At 44.0% G+C, this 25105-nt stretch overlaps 1 protein-coding gene across 1 annotated transcript in view; it reads left to right on the forward strand.

Annotated features, from left to right (window-relative positions):
* The first annotated feature begins 2363 nt into the window (after positions 1–2363).
* The window catches only part of CDH26 (cadherin 26), a 47197-nt gene continuing 24455 nt past the window's right edge, over positions 2364–25105 (forward strand). The window contains exons 1-5 of the mRNA XM_032218618.1: positions 2364–2420; positions 13676–13756; positions 17554–17670; positions 18854–19015; positions 23241–23388. Coding sequence (XP_032074509.1) covers positions 2364–2420; positions 13676–13756; positions 17554–17670; positions 18854–19015; positions 23241–23388 — 565 coding nt within the window. The remainder of the gene's footprint in view (positions 2421–13675; positions 13757–17553; positions 17671–18853; positions 19016–23240; positions 23389–25105) is intronic.

Consider the following 25105-nt stretch of genomic DNA (forward strand, 5'->3'; position numbering starts at 1 on the left):
CTGTGTTATCTCCCTCATGGACAAAAATCATTCTACTTAGTTCAAATTCCCAGTTTCATCTAAAGAATGATGCAAGATATTTTTTAAAAAACTATTCAAAACAAGGTATTTTTCGAGAGAATTATTTATTATATGACATTACAGTAATGTGCACTGTCACTGTAATGAGATACTAATGTTTATAATTAAGATCAACCACCAACATTGAAGGAACCAGCAGTCAAGAAATACACTGCAGAGGAGCACCCAAAACAGCAGGCCTTGGAAAAGATATTCAAACACTGTGACGCATTTATGCTTCCAAAGATCAGAATTGCGCAAGCCATCAGTGTAACAGTGGATGGAAGCCAAAGTCAGAATATCGTATTCACGTTTTTGAACTTGGTTCTGCAGAAGACCCGGTTCTCTGAAAAAGTCTGTAATGATGCCAAAGATGTAGGAAAGAGGAGAAGTTGGCTGCAGCAACATTCATTTTATTTTATTTTATTTATTTATTTGATTTTGGTTTGTCAAGCATATATGAGAAACAAGTATAAGTATGAATATAACATATAAACATATAAGTATAACAGGTATTCGTATATACATAAGAAATGAGTACAAATAGATAGGAACAGGGACAGTAGGCACGCTGGTGTGCTTAGGCATGCCTCCTTACAGACCTCTTAGGAATGGGGTGAGTAGACAGTTTGAGGTTGAAGCTGTGAGGGTTAGAGGATGTAACAATGGAGTCAGGTAGAGCATTCCAGGCGTTGACCACTCTGTTGCTGAAGTCGTATTTTCTGCAATCGAGTTTGGAGCGGTTTACTTTGAGTTTGCATCTATTGCAGTGTTTTTCAACCTTTTTTGTGCAAAGGCACACTTTTTTCATGAAAAAAATCACGAGGCACACCACCATTAGAAAATGTTAAAAAAAAATTAACTCTGTGCCTATATTGACTATATATAACACAAGATGTTATATAGCGAATCAGATACTAAGGCCTAATGCCACAGAGGGGAGAGAAATTCATAAGTTTTCAAGATTTCCTGCACTGCTTCAAACATATACACTTAATACCAATGAATCCACAGCTATTATTTGATACAAGAAGATGGGTATGGAGAACGGAAAGAAATTTAAATTAATAAAAAAAGATGCCACTGAAATCATCTGTTTTAAATTATAATCCCTCTTCCTGACAGTGGATCAATAAAAAAAGATTATGCCCAATTCAAACTGGAAAAATACATTTAGCTCAAAAAAATAAGATCACCATGGTGATGAAAGAACATGGCAAGTATCCCTAGGAATTATCTATCTCCATTTTTTATCAAAGGGCTACCAGCGGCTGTGTGTGCGTGTACGTTACTCCACGTTATAAAGCTGTATAAAACCCCATCCAATAGGCAAATAAGGAAATACCTGTTGCTCTGGTCTTTATTGCAATTCTTGCTTAAGACAACAATAGATTCTATTGTTTCCCCGCGTATTATTATGGCTGAAGCTGAAGTAGTCATTGACAGGTAGGATGTTGTAGTAGATAATTTTATGTACTAAGCTTAGGTCAGAGCATAGGTGGTGCAGTTCTAGGTTGTCCTGGTCCAAAATTTCAAGCCTGGATAAACATGGACAAACCTGAATAAACTGTTACAGTGGCAATGAACACACCACTGGAAGACATGCAAAACCAGATTAGCAATGGAACATATTGGGAGAAAATCTGTATTTTATGTGGTCGCTAGGAGTCGACAAAGGACTCCATGACACATCATTAATCCCCCCCCCAAAAAAATGTTTAGTCTTGCATGGATAAGTACCAGAGAACAAAATTACTACTGGTAAATAGTATGGAAGAACTGTCTGCTCATTATGCTTTTTTTTCCCCTGTAAAAAAACCCAAAAGTTGTTCCCAATGATTTGCTAATTTCTAAATCGGTTTTACTTTTTGATTTTGTCTCCCCTTCCTTATTTTCAAATTTTACTTTTATTGTTGCTTTAAACACAGCAGGCAACAACAAGAGCCTGCCAAGTGGCTGAAGTAGTGGATTCCTCAGTGGGAAGGCGGAGTAAAAAGAAGCCGTGTAACTTTATTTCCTTAAACCGTAACCGATGTCAGGGCAATCCGGCAAAAGGACGGGGTGGGGTTACACACGATCCTTCAGCCCTGGAAACAGCCTTTGCTCTCGCTCTCCCCCGCCAGCTCTGTAGCAGGTGGCCGGTTGATAATCTCAGCGCACCTTCGTTGATCCTCCAGTCTAGCGCGCTGCCCCGGAGTATCTGCCAGCCTCTCTGGGGAAGAAGGCGGCGGGATCGTCCTCCGAGGCTCCGTTAAGAGACTGGCGGGAACCTCAGCAGCCAGCCGAAGCCCGGCGGTACCACGATGCCGGCTTCGCCCCGTCGCAAGTGGGGCTCCACCGCCGCGGGTTTCCTCCTGGCGGTATGGAAGGGGAAGGGATTGGATGGAGGGGAAAGGCGGGGAGGGAATCGGGGACCAGACCCTGATGCTGGAGCCCCGTGATTGACAGTTTGCCCACCGCAGCCGGTTGTGTTCTGGGCAACGCCAGCCAGGGGGTTCCCTGGTGGGTTGCGCCAGGCTCTGGACTGAGAATCTCCTTTTCCAGGCAAAGCCTGAGCTGGCTACAGGTGGCTTTTCTTCATTCCCTTTGTGTGCTGTTGACCTTGGCAAAACTTGGGGTGAGAATGTGTAGAGAGTCCCAAAGGTGCTTTTCCAGGGAGGAACTGGACTATCTTGGTTTTTCTTTCTTTTGAAGGCTTTTAGTTTTACAATTTGGAATGAGCCCGCTTTGAAGGGTTGTGGGAGTAGGAATGGATTTCCAGAGGGAAAAAAATTGCAGACTACAGGAAGCAGAAGCACTACTCTGGTGACCTGAGATAAACACAGATCTGGCCACAGATAAACCTCCAAGTGCTTCAACTACCCTCTTTTGTTGTTGTTAGTTGCAAAGTCAGGTCCAACCCATCGCAACCCCATGGATAACGTTCCTCCAGGCCTTCCTGTCCTCTACCATCCTCTGGAGTCCATTTAAGCTCACACCAACTCTTCTGTGACTCCATCCAGCCACCTCATTCTCTGTCTTCCCCTTCTTCTTTTGCCCTCCATCTTTCCCAGCATGAGGCTCTTCTCCAGGGTGTCCTTCCTTCTCATTAGGTACAAATGTCCCACTGTCTGCAAGGAAGTTAAATCCTTCCATTCCCCACTATCCTGTCCGAAGCTTCTTGGATGAGAAGTGAAATGTTTTCAAAAGAAAAAGACAAAAAAGGCCACTTGCCTCTTGGAAAAGCACTTTGGGACTGGGATGAGAGTATTTGATACGGTGCTTTTCCGGTTACTGTTTCTAGCAACATATTTTTTCCTGGTTATCAAACTTAGTCTGCACTTTTTGTGACAGAGGTCAAAGCTGGCAAATTTGGACGATGTGGTGATGCTCAAAATAAATGCATCCCCTTTGAGGCATTATATATTTAAAGCAACGAATGATAGTAAATCTTGCAAGCTTTCAGTCTCAGGATACTGATGTAAGGAAATACTTTCAATGGATTTTTTTCAATGGATGCAATGGATTTAGGCGTGACCACCTAAGGTAGTCTTATGCAGGTAATCCTCAATTTACAACCACATTTGAGCCCAAAATTTATATTGCTGAGAAATGTGTTAAGTGAGTTTTGCCCCATTTTACGACTTTCCTGTTAAGTGAATCACTTGCACTGATGTTAAGTAAATAACACTGTCATTAAGTGAATCTGGTTTCCCCCATGGACTTTGCTTGTCAGAAGGTTACAAAAGGGGATTGCGTGACCCGGGGACATTACATCTGTCATAAATGTGGGTCAGTGGTCAAGCATCCGAATGTAAATTATGTGACCATAAGGATACTGCATTGGTCCGAAGTCTGAAAAATGGTCATAAGTCACTTTTTTTCAGTGCTGTTGTAACTTTCAATGATCATTAAGCGAACTGTTGTAAGTCAAGGGCTATCTGTACGTTCTTTGTATTTAGTGAAGTCTACATTTCCCCACAGTGGTGGGTTTCTAACCGGTTTACTACCAGTTCGCTGAGAGGGTGTTTTGCACGCACACTGCTTGCTTCGCTTGCTCACTCGCGCACCCCCTACACTTTCCTGTGCATGCACAGTTGACTGAAAACTGTTCTGTGCATGTGTAGAAACATGCTGGCGATGGCAGAGGAGACCTAGGAATCGGTTTGGGTGTTTGTGTGTGGTAGGCCTGGGTCGCTGCTGGTTCCAGTGACCCAGACCGCCATACCACTACTGGCTCGGCCGAACTGGTCCGATCCGGTAGGAACCCATCACTGATTCCCCCCATTAAATTGTTTCAAAGCGTTTTGTCATATCTAATCAGGGGTAAGATTTCTGTCATGAGAGGAGCCTCCTGTTTGCCAAGTTATGGTTTGAGTACAGCAAGCATATTATGTGTATGAGATGGCCAAGTAAGCTATTATTTTTGAGAAGAATGTTTTGTTTAGTAAAACCCTTGGTCAGAATGTGTCTCTGTAATATGGAGCCCTTGAGGTCAGGAGTTCATCTTAAGCTGAAGGAATCACAGGTAGTAACTCAACGTACAACAGCAATCGAGCCCAAGATTTCTTCTGCTACGCAAGACAGTTAAGCGAGTTTTGCCCCATTTTATCACCTTTCTTGCCACGGTTGTTACATGAATCATTGCAGTTGTTAAATGAGTATCACGGTTGTTAAGTGAATCTGTCTTCCCCTTCGACCTTGCTTGTCGAAAGGTTGTAAGAGGTGATCACATGACTTTGGGGAATACTGAAACCGTTATAAATGTGAGTCAGTTGCTAAGCATCCAAATTTTGACCACGTGGCCTTGGGAGTGCTGCATTAGTTGCAAAGGTAAAAATAGTCGTAAGTCACTTTTTCAAGGCTGTTCTAACTTTGAATGGTCACTAAATGAATGATTGTAAGGCGAGGATTGCCTGTAGATTATTTGGTGTCCTAAGCAAGGAGACCAGCTCTTTCTTTACGTCTTCATGCACACGTCTTTATTTCCATCATAAATCAGTGCAAAACAACATTAATAAAAAGTATGATGACGATGTTCCTCCATCGTGTTCGAAGAGGACCTTGGCATCTAACAGGTTGTGGGCTGTCCACGTTGCGTCTGCGGATGTCTGGTAAAGCCTATATGGACACAAAACATTCTGCCAGATGTCGGGCAGATGTGGGTGGGCACTATTGTTGCAGCATTTGCACCTCTGGCTTTGCGGAGTGCTCGCTTCTCTTGTGCTACAGTTGTTCTGCTGCCTCAGATGTCTGGCAGCCTTGGTGGGTCAGCGTGAGCCATGATCTTGTGCCAGGGTTTCCCAGGAGGTGCTGTCGATATTCAGGGACTTGAAGGAGGCTTTCAGCGTGTCTTTGTATTACTTCCTTTGTCCCCCATGCAATTGCTTTCCTTGGGACAGCTAACTATAGAGGAGCTGTTTAGGGATCCAATGGTCCGGAGTCCTTCGGGATTGGGCGGCATATAAATGTGTCTAATAAATAAATAAATAAAAATAAATCCTTGCAACATGGCCTGCCCACCACTGGAACAGTGGTGGGATCCGGAATCTGTTGCCACCGGTACACTGCAACGGGGCTGGGCATCCACCACGTGCATGCGTGCAGTGTATAACCACCGCCCGTGATGCTCCAGCTGCTCGGCGGAGCGTCACACAGGAGCTGTAGGATCGGTGCGCATGCGCAAATGGCCTGGTTGGGTCAAATACAGGTAAGGAGAGCGGGCGGGCCCTCTGGAGCACCGTACCGGAACGGTACCTGGTGCTCCCAGCAGGCATTGGTACGCTCGTACCTGGGTGTACCGGGCGTAACCCACCACTGCATTGGATCCTTGGGATTCTATGGAGGCAGGTGGTGTGGAAGTAGTTCAATTGCCTGGAGTGCCTCCTGTATACAGTTCAAGTCTCACTGGCATACATCAGGCTATGAGAATTATAGCTATTTCAATAATATCCATGAAACAAATCTATGAAACGATGAATGTTCCATAGATTTAAAAATACCCCAAAGTATTTGCCAATAGAATACTGTAATACTAGAATACTGATTTCTTTCTACAAGATTTCTTCATATTAAAACAGAGATCTTAAACAAGAAATGAAAATATTCCTTTACCTCCCCAGCTCAACTAAGAGCAGGGAGATTTCCTCTTTTTATTTTTGGATCGATTATACAGCATGAAGGCAATATCTGAACTGAGCAACGATACAAGTAGACGTGACCATTATTGTATTACGCATCAGTGAGCTCAGATTTTGCAAGCTATATCAAGAAGTTGCCATTAAGTAATTTTGCATTCTTTCTTGGGATAGGACAGATGCTTGGATTAAGGTGCAGGAAGTTTGTCATGCAGTTTTCTGTTCTGTTTCTGTTTGGCATGATGAAATCTTAGATTCCTAAGGTTTGAAATGTGCCATAGCAGTTCATTTCATCGTTTGGTATCAACCTAGGATTTCTCTCATATAAACAACCATTCCTTTGCAAAAGTGAGAAAAAAGAACATTGTAGAGGGTGTCTAAAGTACAGGGCATACAGGTATTGAGTGTTATGGCACAACTATGGAAATAATGGGCATAACTATGTTGTACAATATGATGTATTTAAAAAGAGATTATACATTACCTCTGACCTTCCAGAGGCCCTCCGGGAGCCAGAAACAGATAGTTTCCGAACTTCCAGTTGGCCTGTTTGGGGGCGTTTTTTGCCCTCCCCAACCTCCGGAGGCTTTCCTAAAGCCTGGGGAGGGCGAAAAACACCCCCAATGGGCCAACTGGAAATTCGGAAACAATCCATTATCATCATAATTCTTATTGATGTTGTTTTGTACTGATTTATGATGGAAACAATATCTCCAGCTTCCGGAGGGCCTCTGGGGGGCTGGGGGCAGTGGTGGGTTCCAGATCCTGTTGCAACCGATACGGTGCAACAGGGCCAGGTGTCAACCACATGAATGCATGCACATGCGCGTACATGCATACTTGCCACCCGCGACACTCCGCAAAGCCTTTGCAATGCTTCAGCTGCTCAGCGGAGCGTTGCACAAGCGCCATACACTCCGTGACCGTGTGCGGAAGCCCCGAACAGCTCAAATACCGGTAAGGAGGATGGGCGGGTCGGCAGGCCCTCTGGAGCACCGTACTGGAACGGTACCTGTTGCTCCCAGAAGGCACCAGTACACCCGTACCTGGGGGTACCGGTCATATCCCACCACTGCCCGGGGGAGGCTGTTTTTGTCCTCCCCTGGCTTCAGAACCTGGGGGTGGGTGTGTATGCAGGCGTGGGGTGTGTGTTGCATGTGCATGCGCAGGTGGGCGGGGAGCATTAATTGGTGTGGACATGTGCACACACAATTTTGGCACTCCATAAGAAAAAGGTTCACCATCACTGACCTAGGGGAAAAGACTGTTGTTGGGAGATAAATGTAATTTTATGGAGTAAGTTATCACCACTGTTTTAGTTGGGGGTAGTCCTCTATTCTTTTCCGTGGACTTTCAGAAAACATAATGAATGGAATTGTGGTAGGACTCTTGCCTCCTTAAATTGTTAGATCTGTGAGGTGGTACAGTACTTAAATGACTAAGTCACAAAGAACACCTCTATTTATATAAAAAAATGATTCAAATAATTTCCTTGCTAGTGGCTTATAGCCACTATTTTAGTCCTCAGTAATGGTGATAGGCTTTATAAAATGTCAACAATGGTTGGATGTTGTGTGAAGTTTCTATAAGTTACAAGTGGGAAAATGACTGAAGGAGAATACATCCCAATTGGCAACTGGGGAAAAAACATATGGAAAGTAGAAATGTAGCATACATTTTTCATAAAAAATATGACCTAATCAGTGGTGGGTTCCTAACCAGTTTACTACTGGTTTTCTGAGAGGGCATTTTGTGTGTGTGCTGCTCGCTTCATTCATGCGTATGCATGTTGTGCATTGTTGCTGAAAAGTGTTCTGCGCTTGTGCAGAAAATTGCCAGTGACAGCAGAAAAGTCCCGGGAACTGGTTTAGGGATGTGGCAGGCATGGGTCGCTGCCGGTTCCAGTGACCCAGGCCGCCGTACCACTACCGGTTCGCCCGAACTGGTCCAAACTGATAGGAGCAACCACTGGATCTAATATAGGAGCAACCCAAAATACATTAAATAATTATTCTTAGCCTTTCCGCCGCCATTGGAATGGGAGCCGAATAACCTCTTTCCTAAATTGTGTTATGTCTTTCTTTCTTAGTAATATTTTAGAAACATGTAGATAAGTGCTTCAAGACCTGATTTAGAAATACAAGATCAACAGTGTAGTAATACAACAAGTTAAGCAAGCTTATTGTGCTCAGTTAGACAGAGTTCGTTGCAAATTGACAATTACATTGTAGTTTATATAATCCTTTTAAGAAATGTATAGTCCTAACTAAGCCTTTCTTGCGAAGGGAGATGATTGGGGGACTGACGCAGAACAGGAAAAGCTGGTAATGTGAACAGACCTGACGCTACTTGCTAAAATCACAGAAACACAATAAATGTCACAAATATCGAGGAGGAAGTAAATAAATGGGTTTTGTCCTAATTCACGGTTGAGAAAACCAGGAGCCCATCCTTTAAACATCACTTCTACTTTGAGTTTTCAAACCAACAACTAAATCGGTTGACTCAGGTTTTTTTTCCCCTCAACAAGCAAAATACCATCTCTGTTGTGTCCTGATGTTAAGTCCTGTTGGGTAACACAATACTTGATTATAGGTTATTTCTAAAACAATTTCTTTTCCTGTGAAGCGCTGAAGGCTACATTTACAAGGAAGCTGAATATCAATTTATACTGCATTCAAATTTAGGGAAATAGAACGAATCACCTTGCTTCTTCTATCTTCTACCTCTTTTCCTTTCTCATCTTATGCATCTCCTCTTATGCATTCATTTGATGGCGGTATAACATGGTAATAAATAAATAAAGAAACAAATAAATAAGATGGTAGTATAAGTCTTCAATAGTACAAATTAAAATTAACCATATCCTTGTAATGAGGATTTTAAGCCAAAGTTTGAAAGCTTTTAAGCATGCATCATGGTTAGTAGACATGGTGAAGGCCATCAAAGGTTACGGATTTCCCCTCAAGTCAACCTTGAATCCAAATCAAGGTTGACTCAACCTTCCATCCTTCTGAGGACTGTAAAATGAGGACCCAGATGGTTGGGGACAATCGGCTGTCTCTGTAAACCACTGAGAGAGGGCTGTAAAGCATTGTGAAGTGGTATATAAGTCTAAGGGCTATTGTTATTAGAGCTATAGGCTAGACTGGGAATTCTGAAAGACATCCTGGCAATCAAACAAACTCCATAATATTGCCAAGCATACTATATGGTCTAATTCAATCAGTGGTGGGTTTCAAAAATTGTTCGAACTTATTCTGTGGGTGTGGCTCCTTTGTGGGAGTGGCTTGCCACCCATGTGACCGGATGGGAATGGCTTGCTGCCCATATGACCGGATATGAAGATGCCGACGACACTAGTCAGAACCACCTTAAATTACCACAGCACTGGCATGCATAAGAATATGATGTAAACTTGTTTTTTAAAAGGCATCTTTGGTTTGCATTAAAACAACTTCAACACACGCAATGTTCTGATTGCGCCACAAACGCAGTAATCATCCTTACCTTTCACAGAGGCACTGAGTTTTATAAATATGAGCATGATAGTGTAGAATAATCATATCCAAGGACCAGTGGTGGGTTTCAAAAAATTTTGGAAGCTCTTCTGTAGGTGTGGCCTGCTTTCCGGGTCCACTGGTGGAACCTCTTCTAACCGGTTCGGTAGATTTGACGAACCGGTTCTACCGAATAGGTGCGAATTGGTAGGAACACACCTCTGAATTCAACTCAATAGTGATCTTTATATCTTTATTAAATGAATATTTTATCAAACACTAGCCAACTGTGGGTTACAGGTTTGTGGTTGAATTCTCATGTAATATTTAGCCGGGAGTTTTAGTCTTCATTTAACCAGCATGGTGCTAAATGATAATATAGTTTGTTTTGATGATAATTTCCTTTTGTTTTACTATGCATGAAAGCTGTATTATGTTTAACTTTATATGGTGATGAGTTACTAGAACGTTTCCAACAAATTACAATTAAAATAACCTTGGTTGGCTCAGTAAGGAGACTCAATTGAAGAGAGACTTGTGGTGTGGTGTATAGACCTGGTATCAGCCCTGGAGCCATTTTCCCCTTTGGCACTTCAGGGCTGCCACAGTGGAAAAGGTCAAGCTGAGAAGGAGGAGATAATTGGAGGATAGTAGGCATAATAAAATTCTTTCCCCTGAGAACCAAGAGTTTTCCCACCAGGTCTGTTGTCCACAAAGCTCCCCTCGTCCGGGACTTAATTTTAGACGAGGGGGCAGACCTGGCGTGTATTACTGAAACCTGGCTGGGCCCGGAGGGAGGAGTCCCCCTCGTAGAAATGTGCCCAGAAGGATTTCAGGTGCTTCATCAGCCGAGAGCTCAGAGAAGGGGTGGGGGTGTGGCTATTGTTATTCGGGAGTCTTTTGTTCCTCGTAGGATCCCTGCTCCGGAGCTTGTCGGGTGTGAGTCCCTGCTGCTGAAGTTGGACCTCAAGGGTCAAGTGGGCCTGCTGTTAACGTACCTGCCTCCCAACTGCGTTGCAGCAGCCCTCCCCTCGCTCCTCGAGTCGATAGCCGAGCTGGCAGTTGAGTTCCCCAGGCTTATGGTCCTGGGGGATTTCAACTTGCCTACGCTCGGTGAACACTCTGATGGGGCGCGGGAGTTCATGGCTTCCATGACAGCCATGGGCTTGACCCAGATAATTCGGGGCCCTACCCACTCAGCGGGTCACACGCTCGACCTCGTATTTCTCTCGGAGCAGTGGAGTTGTGATCTTGGTCTGAGGGGTAATGAGATCATACCCCTGTCGTGGTCAGACCACTGCCTACTGAGGCTTGACTTCCGGAGACCAAACCCCCACTGTAGGGAGGAGGAACCGACCAAGTGGTTCCGCCCCAAGCGACTTATGGACCCCTTGAGGTTCCAGACGGAGCTTGGGGTTATTCCTGACACTCTCGCCCACAATCCGGTAGAAACTCTGGTTGCTGCCTGGCACTCGGCAGCATCGGAGTCCCTTGACCGGATTGCGCCACTACGGCCACTCCGAGGTGGTGGATCCCGGAGGCCTCCTTGGTTCACCGAGGAGCTCCGGGAGAGGAAACGCCGAAGGAGACGCCTAGAGCACCTGTGGAGGTCCGATAGATCCGAATCGAACCGAGCACTTTTAACAACCTGCACCAAGGAATATATCAGGGCACTTAGGGCAACAAAAAGAGCATACATTGCCTCCTTGGTTGCGTCCGCCGAGTCCCGTCCAGCCGCCCTGTTTAGGATAACCCATTCCCTCTTAAATAAGAGGGATACGGGGGACCTCTTGCAGGGTAGGGCTGAAGACTATGCCCAGTTCTTGGCGGACAAAGTTGCTCGGTTTCGGTCGGATCTGGACTCCACCCTTGCAGATCCAGCCGAGGTACACGTGGACGACTTGGTAGACCAGCGCTGGGTTGAGTTTCAGGACGTTACCCCCGGGGACGTGGACAAGGCCATGAGGGCTGTGAGTGCCTCCACCTGTGTACTGGACCCGTGCCCCTCCTGGCTGGTAGCTAACAGCAGGGAGGTGACACGGAGCTGGATCCAAGCGGTTATTACCGCCTCGCTTCGGGAGGAGCACTTCCCCGCCGCACTTAAAACGGCGGTGGTGAGACCCCTCCTGAAGAAACCATCTCTGGATCCAGCTGTACTTAACAACTATCGTCCAGTCTCCAACCTCCCCTTTATCGGGAAGGTTGTTGAGAAGGTGGTGGCCTACCAGCTTCAGCGGTCCTTGGAGGAAGCCGATTACCTGGACCCCTTCCAGTCCGGCTTCAGACCTGGTTACAGCACAGAAACCGCTTTGGTCGCTTTGACCGATGATCTCTGGAGAGCCAGGGATGGAGGTCATCCCTCCATCTTGGTTCTTCTTGACCTCTCAGCGGCTTTCGATACCATCGACCATGGTATCCTTCTGCGACGACTGCGGGAGGTGGGGGTGGGAGGCACTGTTCTGCAGTGGTTCTCCTCCTACCTCTCGGACAGGTCGCAGTCGGTGTTGGTCGGGGGACAGAGATCGACCATGAGGCCCCTAACATATGGGGTGCCGCAGGGGTCGGTCCTGTCCCCCGTACTATTTAACATCTACATGAAACCGCTGGGCGAGATCATTCGGAGGCACGGGATAAGATACCATCAATATGCGGACGATACACAGTTGTATCTGTCCACCCCGTGCCAACTCAATGAAGCGGTGGACGTGATGAACCAGGGTCTTGAGGCCGTTAGAGACTGGATGCGGGCTAACAAGCTTGTACTCAACCCAGAAAAGACCGAGTGGCTGTTGTGTTTCCCTCCCAACAATTTGGCTAGCATTCCATCACTCAGGCTGGGGGGCCAAATTTTACACCCCTCAGACAGGGTCCGCAACTTGGGAGTCCTCCTGGATCCACAGCTGACTTTTGATCACCACCTGTCAGCTGTGACCAGGGGGGCATTCGCCCAGGTTCGCCTGGTGCGCCAGTTGCGACCCTACCTGAATCGGGAGGCACTCACAACAGTCACTCGTGCCCTCGTGACCTCTAGGCTGGAATACTGCAATGTGCTCTACATGGGGCTGCCCTTGAAGAGCATCCGGCGACTTCAGCTAGTCCAGAATGCGGCCACGCGAGTGATTGTGGGTGCACCTCGGTTCACCCACATAACACCTATCCTCCGCGAGCTGCACTGGCTACCTGTTGATCTCCGTGTGCGCTTCAAGGTGCTTCTTACCACCTATAAAGCCCTCCATGGTAGTGGATCTGGGTACTTGGGAGACCGCCTCCTGCCGATTACCTCCTCGAGACCGATCAGATCTCATAGATTAGGCCTCCTCCGAGTGCCATCTGCCAGCCAGTGCCGGCTGGCTACTACGCGGAGGAGAGCCTTTTCAGTGGCAGCTCCGACCCTCTGGAACGAGCTCCCCATGGGGATCCGTACCCTCACCACCCTTCAGACCTTCCGCGCAGCCCTCAAGAACTGGCTATCCTGCCAGGCCTGGGGGTAGAGATTGATCTGCGCCCACCCGAATGTTGGATGAATGTTGTTTACTTTTTAATTATATGTAATGTTATATGTTATTGTCTGTATCCCCTTCCCTATGAGTTGTTAGCCGCCCTGAGTCCCCTCAGGGAAAAGGGCGGCCTATAAATAAACCTATTCAATTCAATTCAATTCAATTCAGGTGCAAGAAGGTGGAGTCTGAGGCTGAGTGACCTGGAGACTGTGACCTGATTGGACCATGGGATGAATAGTTCGGTCAAGGGGAGGGAAACCTTTACTTTGAATTAGGGGGAAACCTGAGGGATGGCCAGAATCGGGTTTCCCCAGATGTGCCAATATGATGTGCCTAATGGATCTATTCTTTGAGGAACTCGTTTGCCTTGGAGTTTTGATTCTGTTGAGCTTGTTACTTAGAATCCTGGCTTGTTTATTTTCTCATGAGAGGTCTTAATGTTAGACTCACTTTTGCAATATTTGCATTTTTACCTTAGTGCTTTTTCCTGTCCATTAAGGTTCTTGCCATCCATAACTTCCATTATGCCCTGGGCAATGACATCATTGTACATAAGGATCCACCCAAGAAGAGCAAACAGGTGGGTACACTATTAAATTCTTCAGTGAAGCACATTCATTTGAAATGTAAATACAAGTCATAGTAAAATTATGTTTCATTCGTGAATCTTTGAATTGGGATGCTCATTGTATTCCGAAGTGAAATATGGATTAGATTCACTCAAAGATGAACTTAATCAGAAACCTGGATCAATAAAGTGCAGTTGTTCTATTCTTCTGAAACAGACATGATGGCTTATTCTCTAATCATACCTGGTTTTCTCATGACTTTCTCAACTACCTGTTTTAGCATGACAGTGACTACAGCCAGCAAATCTCTGGGAGCATGATGTTAATTTAAGAAGACTTCAGTTCTGTGATCTATGATTTGCACCCAACCCTCTAAATTTTATTCCCAAAATTCAGGGTCCCAAACCCAGTGGTGGGATTCAGCCAGTTTGCACCTATTCGGGAGAACCAGTTATTAACTTTCTAGGAAGTTCGGAGAACTGGTTGTTGGAAGAAATCTTTTGTTTTTTCCCCCTTTACAGGGCTAAACCTGTAAGGAAGGCAGGAAGGAAACATTCTGATGTTGTTTCTAGCCTAATCTTTATTGCCCTGCATACAGAAACTGCCTCTCTGGTTAACCCTTATTACATTGTAAGAGCTAAGGCAAAGCGCCCATTGACATGAGTGACGTTGAGTTGACCACACCCAATCAGTCACATGACCATCGAGCCATGCTTACCCAGCTGGTCATTAAGGCAGAGAACTGGTTGTTAAATTATTTGAATCCCACCATTGGTCAAACCCCATTGATTTGGGGGAGTTTTATTAATTTTTTGGGGTCCTCATTTCATCCCATCTGCTCTCTGACAAAAGAGAGAAAAAAATGGAGGCTTAGCTGATTTCACATATCTATTTTGCATTTTAAAACTTCATGGGTTTATTTTTTAAATTAGAATGCTGCTAGCTCCATTCCTCAGTTATGTCATCTTACTGAAGGACATGCCCTCTTACCACTCTCGAAAGGTGTTTTTAAATTCCTTTACTTCATCAGAGAGAACAATACCAGTTTTTCTTCTGCCTTAGGAGGTGGTTGCACTTGGCTGATCTTGTTTGGGCTTCAGTGGTTAGAAGAGTTTGACCTAGTTAATCAACAGGGAATCCCAAGATTAGGCTAGCCAAGGGAGTCAAGAACTATCCTAGAAGAAGGCAATAACAGAGGCCTTCTTCACTATTGCCTGGAAAACTGCTTGAATGATGTGGCCAAGTTCAACTTGAAAGAGACCATCCATATCTGCTCTTGTTTTAGGTCCCAAGTTATACATGCACACATCAATTAGAGTATATCAGGAAAAGGTGACTGTGTACCAGTGTGGAAATGAATGAATTGTTCTGTCTAAGTCAGTTACTGTGACACTATTGGAAATATTTCTGCAGGTTTGCAGGCAGAATCCTTCCCATCCTTACCTGGTGATGTTGAGGATCTATCCTGCAACCTTTCTTCTGAGAAGCAGACTTTCTGTCCAGAGTTGTATCTGTTTGTGATTCTGTGTTCCCTATAGCTTAGAATAGAATAGAGTAGAGTAGGGTAGGGTAGGGTAGGGTAGAAGAGAAGAGAAATCTTTATTGGCCAAGTGTGATTGGACATATAAGAAATTTGTCTCTGGTGCATAAGCTTTCAGTGTACATACAAGCAACAAGTGATAAATCATGATCATAATCATAAAATACAATAATCATAAATCCTAAGACAAAAGCAGTCAGTGATAGTCATAGGATACAAAATAAAAGCAAACCTACATAAATCATAAGATACAAACAACAAGGTTATAGTTATAACTTATAGTCATAAGATGCTAAAGGAATAGGTAATAGGAGAGATGAGAATAGTAATAGAGACCTTTTACATGGTTTGACATCTTAGAATATAAGACATCTCACAGTATAAGACAGAGTATAAGTTGTGGGAATTAGTTCTTTAGCAGAGTGATGGCATGGGGAAAAAACTGTCCTTGTGTATACTTGTTTTGGCATGCAATGCCCTATAGGCACAGGTGGCATGCGGCGCCCTCTCTGTGGGCAAGCGAGCCGTCACCCGGCTCAGCTCCACCACGCATGTGCATGTGCCTCCTGCCAGCCAGCTGATTTTTGGGTCTCTGCCGCACATGCGGGAGACGTGCACACATATGGGGGGCATGTGGGGTCACACACACACGCATGGGTGTGGGGGGAGTGCGGTGCGTGCAGGGCCCCCCTCATGCCTTCTTTTTGGTCCCCAAAACAGGAGAAAAAGGTTAGCCATCACTGCCCTATAGTATCATCTTGAGGGAAGAAGTGGAAACAGTTTTAGGTTCAGATGTGAGGGGTCTGTAAATATTTTCACAGCCCTTTTTCTGGCTCGTGCAGTATGCAGATCCTCAATGGAAGGCAGGCTGGTTGCAATGGTTTTTATCTGTAGTCCTAACTATGCATTGAAATCTGTGTCTGTCTTGTTTAGTTGCTGTCCCAAACTGGACAGTTATAGAAATACAATGACAGACTCAATAATTCCTCTGTAGGGATAATGATGACTGTGTGTGTGTGTGTGTGTGTGTGTGTGTGTGTGTATGTGTGTACAATATAAGGAAACTGGATGAAAATTGCAAACAGTGATCTGGAAAGGAGGATTAGAAAAGTTTGTTACTAAATATTATGGATGTTTAGCTAGAAGAGGACATAAGGATTCAGTGCTATTGCAGGATTTTAGAAATATTAAAAGAAATGCTAGTATGTGGTCATGTATTAAATCTTGGTATATTTTATGATGAAGGACGTTTAAACAATTATAGTCCAATAAAAATGGAGATATAAGGGTAACATGTATAAATATCTGAGTTAAAATACTATGGCAGAAGATATAAGTTTGTTTTATTGGAAAGATATAGGTTGATAGATGGAAGAATATAACTTAAAACTAGTTAAACTTAGTGAAATTTAGTAATAATAGATATAATTAAATAAATAATTGATAATGATAGTAATGTATACAATGTGTAGTGTTATGATAAGTAATAATTGGATATGAATATTGAATGGAAGGAAGATTAGAAATCCTTTTGGATTATATACAAAAGTTAGTAAAAAAGAATTAAGTTAGATACAGTTAAGTTTTGATTATTACGGGTAAAATGTTATAATACAGGATATAGTCAAATAAAGGAGGGATAATGATGACTATGTATGTATGTATGTATGTATGTATGTATGTATGTATGTATGTATGTATGTATGATATAAGGAAAGTAGATGAAAATTGCCAACAGCGATTTGGAAAGGAGGATTAGAAAAGTTTGTTATTAAATATTATGGCTGTTTAGCTAGAATAGAACATAAGGATTCAGTGTTATTGGAGGATTTTAGAAATATTAAATGAAATGCCAGTATGTAGTTATGTATTAAATTTCAGTATATTTTATGATGAAGGACGTTTAAATAATTATAGTCAAATGAAAATGAAGATATGATGATGGTGACATGTATAAATATTTGAGTTAAAATACTTGAGTTAATATGAATTATGCTTGATGACTGTGGAAGAGATGCACGAAAACCTTTTGTAACCAACTGATACACTTTCTACAGTATGTAAAGAAGGAAGATTTTATGTGTTGTGTTTGTTTTGAAAATAAAAAAAATCTATTTAAAAAAAAATTAATTCCTCTGTAGAACGGTATCACAGATGGCTTTCAGAATGCTTCAGAACATGAGGTGAACATCTCCTGCTCAGTAGTTGTTTATAGAGGACATGTCACAAGAGATGGCATTTCATATAATTGAATCCTTTCATTCATAGGATTGGGATCCTTCCAGTAGCCTGCGTCCATTGCGTCGCACCAAACGGAGATGGGTGATTACTACTATTGAACTTGAAGAAGAAGGCAAAGGTCCCTTCCCCAAATTGATTGGAGAGGTAAAAACGAAAATGCTGACTTCTTAGCATTACCAACATTTTTTCTCTACTATTGAACATTGCTGATAGTGAGGCCAAAGTACCATATTTTTCAGAGTATAAGACCCTCCAGAGTATAAGACGCACCTTTTTTTTGGGGGGGGGGGGGGAGGAAAATAAGAAAAATAAATTCTGCCTTTGACTACTGGCATCCATGGTATTCATCTGGCTAGTGTCCTGTCAGTATGTGAGAGAGTTGAGTGCTGTTTGGAAACTGAAACAGTATTTGCTGTGTGAGCAACAAGGAAGGAGACAGCAAGGAGCCTGGCTGTGACTTGTTCTGTACTAAAGCTACATACTGTGCTGATCTCTGCAACTAAAACTGAATCTCCTCTCCTCTGCTTGTGTTTTGCCTATATTTACCACATTGGAACTATCACGTTGGAAAACCTGCTTTTGGTATTGTATATTTACTTCATATGTTATATTATATATGAAGAGAAATTATTGAATCCTGCTGAATCAGTTATTTGTGTGTGCTTTCTGGATGTGATTGCTGCTGGAAGTTCTGACACCTCCTTGCAGCAAATAGCGAACAGCCAGGTCATCTTCAGCACATTATTGCAGCCTGATTCAGCATGAGCAGCTGATTGGTGGGTGGATCGACCTCCTGGAATACCACCAATCAGCTGTTCCAGGCTGCAGGGATTGCCACAGATCATCACCTCCTCCATGCCTTGCATTTTTGGCTACATTCGGTGTATAAGATGCACCCAAATTTTCACCCTCTTTTAGAGGGGGAAAAGTGTGTCTTATACTTCCAAAAATATGATAATTAAGCAGCAACATAGGAATTTATGACTTGATCCCACATGTGGGATCTATTATCTCCAGCACATTTGTGGACATTTTCTTCATGACCACGAGGCTCACCCAATTTATACACTTATTTTACACATTTTCAATTAAAAATAAATAAATAAACAAAAAGGTAACAAGCTGCAAAGCAAAAAGCCAGCTTGAGGTATAATCTTTATTGCCAAAAATATTTCTGTGTCCTATATCTGCCTGGAGGTGGTAGTAACAGTAATAGTAGTAATAGTAGTAGTAGGTTATATTAATAATAATAATGATGATTTTTAACTAGAGGAGTTAAGAATACTTAGAAATCTTACCTAATATTTCCAATCTGTTTTGTTTGTAGCTCTTCAACAATGCATCCCCAAATTCATCCATAAAATATTCAATTAGTGGACCTGGTGTGGATGAACATCCGGAATATGGATTGTTTTCTATCAAGGATGATGCCAACGGACTTGTATATGTGCATGATTCTATAGATCGCGAGAGGACACCCTCTTTTCCAGTACTTATTTATTTTATAGCATTTTTCATCTTTTTCAGTCTAACCCATCACAACATGCCCAATAAAGTTTGATGAAAGCTGTAACTGATGATCTGCTTCTGAAAAGCAAGGAGGGAAGGAGTCACACATACCTCTGAATGAATGATGAGTCTAGAGCCGTGATAGCGAAGCTTTAGCACACGTGCCTGAGGTGTCATGCAGAGACATGTTGCCTGGCATATGCAGTGTCACTGGTTCCTCTTCCGGGTTTTTGGTGTGCAGGCATGCGCGAGAGAGGTGGTATTCAGCAGGTTCTGACCACGTCTGGAGAACCGGTAGTGGAATTTTTGAATAGTTCGGAGTACCGGTAAATGCCGCCTCTGGCTGGCCTCGCCCCCATCTATTCTCTGCCACCCGAGTCCCAGCTGATTGAGAGGAAATGGGGATTTCACAGTAACCTTCCCCTGGAGTGAGGTGGGAATGGAGATTTTACAGTATCCTTCCCCTGCCACACCCACCAAGCCTCGTCCATCAAGCCATGCCCACAGAATCAGTAGTAACCCCATTTTGAACCCTACCACTGGCGTGCAATGACCAGTTGGCCTTCATGCGTGCAGCAGTGCTGGAAACGGGAAGCGCTGGTCTTCCATTTTCTGGCGTGAGCATACATGCCAGTCAGCTGATCGTCACACGAGCATGCACGATGGTAACCAGAAGACTAGCTGGCCACTGCACATGCATGCGCCGGAAACTAGAAGTTCATTTTCTGGCACGCGGATTGCCGTTTGGGCAGCTCCTCTTCTAGGTTGCGTCCCAGACAAGTGCATGCTTGTCTGGGACACTCGGTGCCAAAAAGGTTCACCATCACTAATCTATAGAATGGAAACTATTATTGGAAAGTCTTGCTAGTTTGTCCATAGCTTTCTATATCACGTTCCATATGCAGTGTGTGGCATAAAAGGGGTATTCTCAGGAGGCCTTCGTATGATAGCAATAGCAATAGCAGTTAGACTTATATACCGCTTCATAGGACTTTCAGCCCTCTCTAAGCGGTTTACAGAATCAGCATATCGCCCCCACAGTCTGGGTCCTCATTTCACCCACCTCGGAAGGATGGAAGGCTGAGTCAACCTTGAGCCGGTGAGATTAGAACCGCTGAACTGCAGATAACAGTCAGCTGAAGTGGCCTGCAGTACTGCACCCTAACCACTGTGCCACCTCGGCTCTATGATGATAGTTCAGGGTAGGGAGATTCTGTTTTGTCAGTATGTTGCCTGATGTAACCCAGCATTGCATTATGTGAGTCTTTAAAGGTAGAGGTCAACATGATTTGGACCTAAAAATCCATTAATAGCGATGCAGCAACTTCTGTATTGAAATGAATGGCCAGAGCTTTAGCCACTGCGTAGCAGCCCCTGTGATTGTGTTAGAATAGTCCAATTCAGTAATCACTATGGTATGAGTTAGTGTTGCCAGATCAATTTGGGCTAAGTAGGGCCATCATGAAGCATAGGTAGTCCTTGAGTTATGGCAATTCATTTAGTTGTTTTGCCAGTTTCAGGCATGGCTCAGTAGGAATAAAGACAGAGTCCAGATACTTGTCTCGATAAGCTATATGCCTTTATTCAGCTGAATATTATTATTGTTGATTGCAAGTGAGATTAAAACTTTAAAAGAGAAATGTTTGTCAACTTCTAGACAAGTTATGGCTAACCTATTTGTTGCCGTGCACTAAAAGCATGTGTGTGCGCGCACACACCCATTATGCAATGCATGCATGACCCCATGTGTGCTCCACCTCTCTGAGCATGCATGCGCAACCCCTCTGCTCCCTTGCCCACCGCGCATGTGTGCACGACCCCCCTGTGCCCCATTTGGGACCTAGCAGGCCTCCCTGAAGCCTCCTAGGACAAAAAAGGGACACGGGAACATGCACGCTGCACCCCACCCCTGCATGTATACACATGTACCGTTTGCACCCCATCCATGCGCACGCATGGAAGAGACCTGAAAACCAGCTGGTTGATGGGAAGTGCACGGGCATGCATCCTGGAGCTGAGCTGGGGCAAGAGCTTGCATGCCCACAGTGAGGGCTCTGCATGCCACCTGTGGCACACATGCCATAGGTTTGCCATCACAGTTCTAGAGGATCATTTTCTATCTAAGATAGTTACTAATTGTTCATGAAAAAAGGATATATCGTGTTTCCCCGACCCCTGAAATAGCAATAGCAATAGCAGTTAGACTTATATACCGCTTCATAGGGCTTTCATCCCTCTCTAAGCGGTTTAAAGAGTCAGCATATTGCCCCCACAGTCTGGGTCCTCATTTCACCCACCTCGGAAGGATGGAAGGCTGAGTCAACCCTGAGCCGGTGAGATTTGAACCGCTGAACTGCAGATAACAGTCAGCTGCAGTACAGCACTCTAACCACTGCGCCACCTCGGCTCTGCATGACCCCATGCACTTGGCCTTATTTTCAGGGAGGTCTTATTATGTTTGAGGTGCAGGAGGTCCCCTAACCTTGGCCTGTGGCCCGCAGATCAGCTGATCCAGAGAGGCTCGGACGTTCTGCCCCTGTTTCTGGCCAACTCTTGCCAGCCACTCTTTTTGCAGTTGTCCCTAAGAAAAGAGGCATGGTAGCTAAGATTTGCAGGAGCGGCCTCCCTGAGGCCATTCCACATGGATGGCAGGTGCATGTGGAGCACCTGGGGGATTTCTTTCTTCACCAGGAAATGGTGGGGACCGGCTGCACATGCATTTAAATATTTTAGAAGAGGCCTTATTTTGGGGGGAAGGCTTATTTTAGCACATTTGCTCAAAAGTCCAATCGGGCTTATTATCCAGGGAGTTCTTATTTTTGGGGAAACAGGGTTATTTTCCATAGTTAATTTCATAATTATATAACAAGGCTATATCTTAGTACATAACAGTGGTGGGTTCCAGATCCCGTTGCAACCAGTACGGTGCAACGGGACTGGGCGCCCACCACATGAATGCGCGCAGCATGCGTACCTACCACCTGCAACGCCTCCGCGATGCCTCTGTAACGCTCCAGCTGCTCGGCAAAGCATCGCGCAGGCACTGTACACTTCGTGCGCCTGCGCGGAAGCCCCCAAAACTTCAAATGCTGGTAAGGAGCACGGGCGGGCAGGTGGACCCCCTGGAGCACCATACTGGAACAGTACCTGGTGCTCCCAGAAAGCACCGGTATGCTTATACCAGGGCATACCGGTCAAAATCCACCACCAATTTGTTTGCATATCCTACTGTCCAGCTGCTAAGTTACGCATGGGATATTATTGGCCTGTTCTGTTCTTAATTTCATTTGTATCTATTATGTTGTGGGTAACCTCTTAAACTAGATTTTTAAGGGTAGCATAGTTCGTAAGGGTAGTTGAAAAAAGAGCCAATTCTTTGCAGACAACCCGCCCTCCTCCTTTCAGAGGTATTTTCTGACCAGATTCCCCAGTGCCTTTTACAGTGGCAGAGATTTTAAAGTATTTGAAACTTCTTAAAAATTCAGGGAGACCTTTAGAAATGTATCTGCCATGAAAGTACTCCATGGTTGACTGGATAGCACAATCGAACACCAGGAGTTGACCAAGGAAATGTTTAATCACAGTTTGTATTAGATCATAAAATGCATTATAGTAATGTTTATGTCATAAAATTTGCCAAATTTCAATTCCATGGGAGTTGTGGTTCAAAAAGATTTCCTTTGTGATGCACTGTTTCTCCCAGCTGAAGGTTACAGACAAGAGAGTTTACACGGTAGAAAGATGGTGAGCCTTGAGAGGCTAAACTGAAGAGGCTACATTTCATATATAGCAAAAAGGATGATAATTCTCATCTGATTTCATCTAAACTCATCTAAAACCCAGCCCTTGTTTGCTGAACTTTTAAACTCATAGTTTTCTCCAAGCTAATGGCTTTAAGGTATTTAAGATTGAAAACCTAATTATGAGGCCAAGGACTGGTTAGTTCAATTAATTTATTGATTATATTTTAAAATACAGTTCCCTGATATACCTTAAAAGCCTAAAAGGGGGGGGGGACCCCTATAAATCTCTCCTCTGAATTCAACATTTGATCAAGGCCATGCCCACATATATGGCTCTATTTGAACTATTTAGTAAGGCTCCCAGTGATCAAAAGCTTGTCTGTCTTTATTATCAAGAAAAATAATTTTTGCTTTGTCTCAACACTTTTAACCTAGTTTTTTTATTGACTGTTTACTATTTAGATACGTTTTGATGTTCACGATAGAATGACTGGAGTGATACTAGACAATTCCTTGTTCTTCAACATTCGGATTAAGGATATAAATGACAATGCTCCTGAATTTCCCCAAAAGGAATTTAACATTAATATAAAAGAAAACCACAACAAAAGTGAGTATCCTTGAAAATCTGGGCAGTATCAGGCAAAACTGGATCCATTGTTTTCAGTTTTATATAGAAACCAATTTTGTTGTATATAAGTACAATGACAATAAATATTATACTTATTTTACACGTTTTTCTTTTCTTGCCTATGTTGGGATCTAAATACATAACAAAATCTGATGAGATATCTCACAATATACATAAATAAATACATCCACCCTCACACACATTGCATATACTTTCCTGTTTCATTATTTTTTAAGACTAAGCCTAACCCTGTATTATGTCATGCCACTGCCCTGAGAAAGGTTTGAACAAAGTTTTCCCTTTTAGAACCAAAATATGTTATTTTTGACACCTTAGTTCATCTCACCTCACTTCACCTCACCTGACATTATCTCAATTTGAACCTCTCTTCTCCTTCCCCCTCCCCCTCCGCTTCTCTCCTCTCCTTTCCTCCCCTCGCATCCCTTCCCCTCTCCTCCTCACTCTCCTCTACTCCAGGGGTGGGTTCTGGCAGGCACTACTGTTGGTTTGCTTGTGGGTACTCTGCGTGCGCATGCACACTGCAATAAAAATTGTTCTATGCCTGCGCAGAAGTGAAAAACAAGATGGCACTGCCCAGAGAACCGGTTCAGGGGTGTGGCAAGGCTTGGGTCACTGCTGGTTCCAGCGACTCAGACAGCTAAACCACTACTGGTTCGCCCAAACTGGTGTGAACCAGTAGGAACCCACCACTACTTTACTCCACTTTGGAAGGAGACCTTGGAAGAGGAATTCTACTGTCCTACATTGTCCATTGTATAAACCATGTGGTTTCTTGAACCTTTCTTGCTGCTTCAATCTTTATTTTTTTAAAAACTTTCCAGGATTTTTTTTCACTGTCATAGTACAATTTAAAGTCCCTTTTGATAAAGTCTACATTTTTCTTTTTTTCATTTCCACTTACAAATGCAACAATAATACATGATCAGTACTGACAGACCCACAGGAAATATGCAATTGAATGCATCATTTAGGTGCATGCTTCAAGATACATCTTATTTATTTCCTGGTATAAGAACAGTGGTGGGCTACAACTGGTACACCCCGGTACGGGCATACTGGTGCCTTCTGGGAGCACTAGAGGTACCATTCTGGTACGGTACTCCGGAGGGCCCACTCACCCGCTCTCCTTACCTGCATTTGACCCAACCGGGCCATTTGCGCATGCAAATGGAGCGTATAGCCCCTGCGCGACGCTCCACCGAGCAGCTGCAGCGTTGTAGGCGGTGGGTACACATGTGCGTGCACATGGTGGACGCCCGGCCCCGCTGCACTGTACCGGTTGCAATGGGATGTGGAACCCACCGCTGAAGGAAGCAGAACCACGTTGCTTTCCACAATCAACAACGCATCTGTTTTAGTACTGAATCTCAATTTCAAACCTTTATTGTGAGAGTACAACATGTGTACAATGAGATTGGATGAGCCTCCCTTTGTGCACCCCCACAACACAATACAACTCACAGTGAAAGGCAAAAAAAATCCCTAGCCCAATGAATCCTACTAAAAAACACCCCGTCCTATTTTACCACGTGATCTTATTGCATGTTGTGTTGGCCCCGCACGTCAATCGTACTATTGTTGTTGTAGAGTTATGTTTCATTCAGGAGTCTGACAGCCCACGGATAAAAACTGTTCTTCAGCCTGTTTGTATGGCTGCCTATGCTTCTATATGTCC

Source organism: Thamnophis elegans, chromosome 5 (assembly GCF_009769535.1).
Source record: "Thamnophis elegans isolate rThaEle1 chromosome 5, rThaEle1.pri, whole genome shotgun sequence".
Lineage (NCBI taxonomy): Eukaryota > Metazoa > Chordata > Lepidosauria > Squamata > Colubridae > Thamnophis > Thamnophis elegans.